The 8401-nt window shown below is 32.0% G+C and overlaps 3 protein-coding genes across 3 annotated transcripts; 1 reads left to right on the top strand and 2 right to left on the bottom strand.

The window, feature by feature from the left end:
* Positions 1-1185: 1185 nt before the first annotated feature.
* Positions 1186-1596, bottom strand: LOC125847378 (uncharacterized). The gene has a single exon (XM_049527011.1). It carries the CDS (start codon positions 1594-1596, stop codon positions 1186-1188), a length of 411 nt encoding a protein of 136 aa, XP_049382968.1.
* Positions 1597-2972: 1376 nt separating this feature from the next.
* Positions 2973-3404, bottom strand: LOC125848220 (uncharacterized). The gene has a single exon (XM_049528051.1). It carries the CDS (start codon positions 3394-3396, stop codon positions 2986-2988), a length of 411 nt encoding a protein of 136 aa, XP_049384008.1. The 5' UTR covers positions 3397-3404; the 3' UTR covers positions 2973-2985.
* Positions 3405-5352: 1948 nt separating this feature from the next.
* On the top strand, positions 5353-8332 carry LOC125848217 (heavy metal-associated isoprenylated plant protein 28-like). The gene is made up of 3 exons (XM_049528048.1): positions 5353-5450; positions 6979-7054; positions 7847-8332. Exons 1-3 carry the CDS (start codon positions 5445-5447, stop codon positions 8194-8196), a joined length of 432 nt encoding a protein of 143 aa, XP_049384005.1. The 5' UTR covers positions 5353-5444; the 3' UTR covers positions 8197-8332.
* The last annotated feature ends 69 nt before the right edge of the window (positions 8333-8401 follow it).

Here is an 8401-nt window from a genome sequence, read left to right as displayed (position 1 = left end):
CGTCCATACGAAGAAGATACGAGAAAAACAACTTTTTTGTTAGATAAAAAACTTTTGGTTTATAGGAAAAGATATTGTATAGGCTAATCCTTTCTTTATTTCTTCGGAAATTTTTGTGTAGTTGGTTTCTTGTTGGAGGTTTGGTCCATGTCCCCCTCTAACTTTAATTTGTACCTTTTTGGATGAATAGACATGGTCGGGGTCAAGCCTACCCCACACACTAAGGGCTCACAACCCTGGTGATGGCTTAAAAAAAAAGGAACTGAATAGATGTGTGGACTCTAGCGCATTTAACTGCACATTGTCCCGATTTGATCTTTATTTTTTATCTTTTATATGAGTTGATTTTTATTTTTTGTTTTAAGCAATTGAACTTATGTCTAGGTAGCCGAACACAAGTTCTTTAAGGACACGAGACATATTTTGTGAGATATTATAATGTGAAATATACTTATGTCCCACAAAAAAGTTTTTGGTCCGGACGGACAAAACACACAATAGGGTACGTAGAAATTAAAGTACAAATGACCCACTCTAGCTAGCTATCAAAGCCGCAACTTCAGTGTGCTTTCTATCATGACCCAATTCTCCTCCATATTATTTTCTTGAACTTTTGTGGTCCCTCATAGCACAAGGTTTGTCTCCAAAAATTAACAACCTATGCTCAAATAAAAATGTGAAAAGAAAAGATAATATGTGACCACATTTAAATGGTATAATAATCTTTGCTATCGATCATGAGTGTGTCCGTTTATATGTTTCGAGATTCTGTGCACATAGGTGGTGCCAGGATTTGAACTTATGGGTTCTGAATTCTACAATGACTTCAAATGCTAATAACTGATATTTGAAAGAAAGCAGACTGTTTTTTATTGATGGAGTATTTGATGTAAAATCGATCACAAGCCATTATAGTTTTAATGGAGTTGCTAACAATTATATCGTTAAACACGTTGTGAAGAGAGTTCAGGAAGAAGAAACATGCATTAACTTCAACAATACATACATGTGTATCTCAAAGAACAGGACATTGCTATCAGAAAACAAAACATTTTATTTTTTATGCCAAACAAAAACTGCAATGCACTAACACACAAATAATAATGAATTGATCATTTTGCTTAATACCAATTGGATACAAGACACAAGTGTCATGAATCAGAAAATATGCATTGATTTTTTCCCTTACTGGCCAGCAACAAAATATTCAAGTGGGATAGTTCTGCTGATGCCAGCAAACCCCTTAAATTGAATATTACCAGTGGGAGGATCATCCACAATGATCTCATTAACTGGATGCGACACTATCGGCGTGTTAACTTTCAGTCCCTTGAGCTTCTTGATTCTATTCTTGTCAATATATCCACTTATTTCAGTGTCATAACTTGCCGGTTTGGGGAGCATCTTGAACTTGTGCTCAACTTTTTTTGCTTGCTGGATCCACATGTAGCCTGTGTTCTTCACAAACCCCACTTCGATCACATCAACAACAGGGAAGATCCCCAGTGGGAGTTTGAATTCTTCGAGTAGGGAAATCATCATTTTGAAACCTTCCTCATGCCCCTTCTTGACAATTGCTCCTTCCTTCTCTGCCATAGATTTGAATTCTCAAAAGAAAGAATGCTTCTTCTTGATTACTAATATTTTTGCTTCTCTGCTTGAAAGAAACTGAATTTATTGAGGAAAAACCAATGAAAGCTATGGTTGTTGTTGACCATATCAGATATGATTCCAAAACATCTGGCAGAATATTTCTTTTTTTAACTATGCAAAATCACACCATTGACATTCTGATATATATTGTGCAAGACATGGTGCTCAAGTCATGCTTGCAATTATAGGTATCTAGTTTATAAAATTATAAAACAGAAAATACAGAAATACTTTTTCAACTCTTTTGTGATTCTTGGTTTATCAATAGTTATCAGTTTTCACTTGTTGCTGGACCTACGTTTTATCAAATGCAATTTGTCTACCCTTTTCTTTGTTCATTCCAAGAATAAGATGACAATTTTTCTACATCAAGAGGCATCCAAGGCCATGTTTTAATTAAATACCAGTAATCCATGTGTGGTATTTAAAACGTCTTCCTATTTATATTGAGAATCTTTTAGATAGAAAATCTAAATAGTTGGCAGCATTTTCGATGTTTTTGTTATACATGGGGAGATACATGTATGAAACTACATGTCTTATTATCTTTTTCTATTTTTCAACCACGAAGATCGAATGACATAAGAAAAGGTTTTTTCTTGTCTGATTTTAAAATTTCCTTAATTAGGATTTGGTCTATACCTAACCTTGGGTTAACACTACAACAAAAACAACTTTTAGCCGCAATAAATATTGACATTAATAAAGAGTATCAAAGTCTTTACCGGCATTAGTTAAGTGTCATTAGAACCAATGTCACTAAAGGCTTTAGGGACATATACAAAGACTAATTGCCGCTAAAAATACATATTGCCGCTAATGATCATTTTTTATGTAGTGTAATTTACTTCGCTTACAAATAGGAACTTTTTTTTGAACGTTCGATTGAGGCTATAATTAGAGATACCATTGTTTTTATACAAAATTCCTATAAAAATGAGAAATGCCCTGCTTTTTTGACTTTGATCAGCAATTATCTGCTTCACCTTTGGCTACCCAGTGTTACTGAGCACGATAACTCAACAATTTAGATTTCCAAAGCGCACCCCATTCGTTCTACTCGCAACAATACAACAAGTTCTTTGGGTGAAAAAACATTAGACATTTTATTTTCTAGAACCAACAGACGTATACAATAATTTCTATATACCGGATCACTAGCTAAGGCCCCTAATAAAGGAAGACTAGGTAACAAAGTTTCTTATTGAGCTACGTACTTACTTAAAAACCGAGAAACCTCAGTTCCAAGAAATAATATCTTTCTACCAAGAAAGCAAACAATATAGAAAACACACAAGTGTCATGAATCAGAAAATATATATTCCATTTCCATTACTGGCCAGCAGCAAAAGCTTCAACTGGGAATGTTTTGGTGATGCCAGCCAGACTCTTGAATTGAATCTTGCCAGTGGGAGGATCATTTACAGTTATCTCATTAACTGGAGGCCATAACATCAATTCCTTAGCTTTCACTCCCTTGAGCTTCTTGATTCTTTTCTTGTCAACATATCCATTTATTTCAGTGTCATAACTTACCATTTTACTGATCATTTTGAACTTGTGTTCAATTTTTTTATTTTGCTGGATCCACATGTAGCCTGTGTTCTTCACGAACCCCACTTCGATCACATCAGCAAGAGGGAGGAGCCCCATTGGGAGTCCGAATTCTTCGAGTAGGCAAACTGCCATTTTCAAACCTTCCTCATGTCCCTTCTTGACAATTGCTCCTTCCTTTTCTGCCATGGCTATTACTAACTAGCTTTGAATAATCTCGACTTTGTTATCAAAAAATCGCGTGTTCTTGATCACTATTGTTGCTTCTCTGATTGATCTAAACTGAATTTATTATGTGCTACTATGCGAAGAGACAAAATACTTGATGGACAAACCAATGAAACCTAAGTTTTGTCAAATGCAATTTGTCTGCCCTTTTCTTGGTTCATTCCAAGAATAAGATGACAATTCTGCTGCATCAAGAGGCTAATCCAAGGTACTTGGCTTGGTTGGATTGGATTAAGGAACACTAATTACTAGAAAACAAGAAATTAACAACGGACAAAATTTTGTAGCTTAACAACAAAAATTTCATTTAGTTACGGATTAGCGACAAATTATATAAAATTTGAATTAGCTAGAAGTTTTTAGCGACAGATTAGCTAGGGATAATTCGATGTCTTTTTAGTACTGGAACTAGGCCAATTTATAGAGTTATATGCCTATAATATGTTAATTTGACTATGAGCATGTTTGGATTGGCTAGTATGTGCTTTTAAGCATATTTGTAGTGTTTGAGTAAGATAAGTGAAAAAGTACTTTAAATGCTTGTTTTTAAGTCAAAATAACAAAAATAAGTCGAAAATCATAAGTTAGGAACTGAAGTATATACATCAAAATAAGGTATTAGTATCATAGCATACTTACATAATTGATCAATATTCTGGGAATTTTCATCAAGTTTAGAATACAGTCCTATCAATATTTATTTCTTTTCGATTACTTAATTATTGGGACACCAAAATTAAAAGAACCAAAAAGGTTCTATAAGATGTAGCTGCAGCTAGAGCTAGGGGTCAATATCATGTAAACAACGAAGCAAACTTCAAGCCTTTTGAAATATATCAAAAACTTTTTTTGTACTCAATCAAGTGTGCAGTGTTATGTACATACGACACTAGTCTTGACATTTAAGTAAAATTGACAATTTTAGTAAAATACCCTACAATTTCAATGATTTTTCTTATACATTCTTAATTACTATAACAATCCCAATTTGATGGTTTCAGCAAACTTTATTATTCGCAAGTATGAGAAAACTAAGATTGAAAAATTCAGGTCATAAAGAAGATAGTGGTGGGATAATAATAAATAGTCCTTGTAAATAAGAAGGCAAAGTCAGTAAATTTATATGATATTACTGGAATTAAAATAAAAAGGGACTATTATATTGATTTAAAAATCGTTATCACGATAACGCCCGTCCTTATACAAGATTGGTTGTATTTTCAAGATCAGAATGAATTTCTTTGTTATTACATTACTCTATAGTACATATATTGCAACTACCTTTAATTTTCCCCAAAACAAGGAGTTGAATAGATGAGTGGACTCTAGCTCATTGCTCATTTGATTGCACGATTGTCCCTTCAAGCTTTAAATAAGCTGATTTTTAATTTTTGTTTTTAAAAAACAAACTCATACCTTGAGGACATAAATTTTTAAAAAATGCGAAACATAACTCGCAAAATATTCTAATGCGAAAATATAAGCTTGTGTCCCTAAAAACGTTTATCTTGAGGGACAAAAGTTTGAAACCAACCCAAAATGGGGGCAAAAAATGCAAATGACCCACTCTAGCTAGTTATCAAAGCCGCAACTTCAGTGTGCTTTCTAACATGGTCCATTCCTTCTTATTATTATTTTCTTGAAACTTTTGTGGCCCTCATAGCACAAGGTTTGTCTCCAAAAATTAATAACAACCTATATATGGTCAAATAAAAATGTGAAAAGAAAAGAAAATATGATTATATTGTGGGTTGGACCACATTTAAAAAAATAAATATATAGTACTATTTTTAGTCATATTTTTCCTTATCTTTCTTATTGTATACGCTCCAATTAATAGATAATCATGCCTGTCCAGGTCAAGTTTTGTGTGTATATAAACACACAATACTAGTATAGTCTATACACAGAAAGGAATACGAATTAAACTTGGACATTAATTATTTCATCTAAAGGAAGTTTACATTTGTGTTGCTAGTAGCTCCTCCATCGTCTCAAAGTCACACAATATGACGGTCTGCTTCTTTAACTCATGTCTTTTTTTTGGTTTAAATGCTACTTAATTACCATTCACAACCCCATAACTAAAGGAGAAAATAAAGAAGAATATATAATATAGTATAATAATTTTGTTATCGATCATGAGTGTGTGTTTATATGTTTTGAGACTGTGTGCATACGTGGAGCCAGGATTTGAATCTATGAATTCTGAATACTACAATGACTTCAAATGCTAATAATTGGATTCTAAATTTAATATATATTCATATTTACTAATTTCATAACACAAATATAGAGTTCAGGACGAAGCCGTAAGTTAAGTTGCCTTCTAGCTCCGTCCCCTCTTTGTGTTTATGTTTTCCATTGCTTCACCTTAAATCCCACATTGGTTTCTAACTTTTTCGCACTTTATTTCTCTCTATACTTATGTTATATATTTTCCTCTCCTTTTGTACTACAGTAGCAAAAGTGTATAGTGAGAAATAAATTGTAGCATTATTTGAGTCTTCTTATAAATATGTGTATGTTATCATGATTACATTCCTCTTCTTATTGTTTTTCTTTAAAGTGATATGTCTCGTTCTTCTTCGGTATATATTTGAAAATATGAATGAGATTGAAGACTAGAGAGGAATGAGAAAGAGCTACCTATATATAGCTAATCTCTATTTTGAAATGCTAGTACTAAAAAAAAGTTTTTGTGACCATGTTTTTTTATACTACTCCCTCCGTCGATTTATGTGACTTTTCGTTTTCCAAAATTTGAACTAGTTGAATTTTTTTACCAACATTTAAATATTTTAAAATATTGAGTTGATCATTAAATTCAATAGTTCAAAAATTAGCCAATTTGACTCTCTTCGGAAGTTAAAAAAGTCACATAATTAGATAATACTAGCTTGTAGTCTGGTACATGAATATTTAACATGAGTATGATCTGTTTATCTTTTAAACATCTTTGTATCTTCTAGTCAAATGAAGATAAATAATACTAGTAGTAATGAACGCTTCTTATAGTCATGCTAAAGAAGAGAACTCAATACTATGTACATGTTACTAGCTATTCTTTTTTCTGTTGAGTATAAAAGGAGAATTGTTTTAAGGTTAGTGACTCGAAAAGAATGCAACAAAGAGTAAGAAAATTTACTAATTAGTGGCTCTTCCACTCCAATATCTCTACTTTTTTTAATTAATAATATTAACCTAAAAAAAATTTGAGCTTATATATATAATTAAAAAATAAAATAAAGGGGGTACAAGCTACTTTGTTTTTCATGATGACTTGCCATATTGCGCCGTAGCCGTTATAAGAGAGATTATATATTAACAAATAAATGCTTAAAATAGGGAAAGTGCTATGAATGATGATACAAATTAAACAATTTAAATTATATTTTTATTATAATATGTGATGGCAGATTAGTTATAATCAATTTTTATAATATAAATTTATTGATAATTTTACCATATATAATTTGATTGTATAAATATTTTAAATATAACGAGACGATCGTATAATAAGTTATACATTATTCATTTTAGATTGTGGAAATGAGAGTGCACATGGATTGTCAAGGATGCGAAAGCAAAATAAGGAAGGCTCTCAAGAAGCTTCATGGTTGGTATTAATTTCTTTTTAGAATTAGCTACTGAATTTGTGGGTATTCTTTAGCTAATTCGTAGCTAAATAGATTCTAAGCTATATGAATTTTCTTAAAATCCGTCCTAACTTATAACTAAATGAAATTAGCATAAAAATTTGTTGTTTAGCTATAAATTTTGCAAGTTGCTAAGTCCTTAATTTTCAACAGTATTGTATATCACAATACCTTTTATTTAGATTTTTTTATATAAGACAACCCTGCCCAGCTTTGTAATAGAATTATAATAAATATGAAAGCATATCTTATACAATGATATTTTCCTATAAAATAATTTTCTTACAACTTCTAGTTGGAAATTTAAATTATTATATATCCACCAAATAGACATATGACCAAAGTCGTCATTCACACAGCTGGTGAATTTTTTTCTGTCTCCAACTCTCTATGCTTATTGCTTGGATATGGAATGGATTTTTTTCATTATCCAATAATTCTTGGGACCTAACTCATTAAATATTAATATGATTTGAAGAATTGATCCTTTTTTTTAATCCTTATTCTATTAATTTGTTTTCTCAAGTGTAAGAGTAGTGCGAAATACTAGGGGTTTGACTAATCAATTCGAAAATACTTAGTTAATATTAGAATAACAATTTGTGCTTGGCCAAGACTCGAAACATGCTTCTGGGAAAATACTATTTTTTTCCAACTATTGTATAACAACTTCTGGTATTGTTAAAAAATAGAGTAATTGATTTGTTACAAAACCCTTGAATATACTTTTGTTTCATTTTTGGTATTCACAGGAGTGGACAACATTGACATAGACATGAACATGCAAAAGGTGACAGTAACAGGGTGGGCAGATCAGAAAAAAATCCTCAAAACAGTGAGAAAAACTGGAAAGAGAGCTGAACTATGGCCATATCCATACAATCCTGAATACCATAACTACATGCACCATTATTATTATGATACATTCTACAGCAGGCCGGGCACTTACTATGCCTCGCCTTCTTCCTACAACTACCGTGTGCATGGCTATTGTAGCCATGCTCACGGTTCCTATGCAGAGCTACCTTACAATACCATTTTCGATGAACGAACCAGGCATATGTTTAGTGATGACAATGCAACTGGTTGTTCTATAATGTGATTTGAAGTAAACTTAAATATGCTCATTAGGGGGTTTTGCAATTCTCTGTTTGCTCTCTTTTTGTCTCGACTTTTCCCTATATATATGTTTCATTTGCTACAATGAAATCAGAATCAAGGTGTACTATAGCTGTGTTCTTTTGCTTGCATTATCCAAATTTAAATTTATATATGTATTTTTTTCCCTTCATATTGTCACACTATTG

The sequence above is a fragment of the Solanum stenotomum genome, chromosome 12 (assembly GCF_019186545.1).
Source record: "Solanum stenotomum isolate F172 chromosome 12, ASM1918654v1, whole genome shotgun sequence".
Classification (NCBI taxonomy): domain Eukaryota; kingdom Viridiplantae; phylum Streptophyta; class Magnoliopsida; order Solanales; family Solanaceae; genus Solanum; species Solanum stenotomum.
Note: the sequence above shows the minus strand (reverse complement) of the source record. Positions and strands in the feature narration are given on the sequence as shown.

Coding starts and splice junctions, on each gene's coding strand:
- LOC125847378 (XM_049527011.1), bottom strand. CDS start 1,596: ATGGCAGAGAAGGAAGGAGCAATTGTCAAGAAGGGGCATGAGGAAGGT.
- LOC125848220 (XM_049528051.1), bottom strand. CDS start 3,396: ATGGCAGAAAAGGAAGGAGCAATTGTCAAGAAGGGACATGAGGAAGGT.
- LOC125848217 (XM_049528048.1), top strand. Junction 7,055..7,846: donor GGCTCTCAAGAAGCTTCATG/GTTGGTATTAAT, acceptor TGGTATTCACAG/GAGTGGACAACATTGACATA.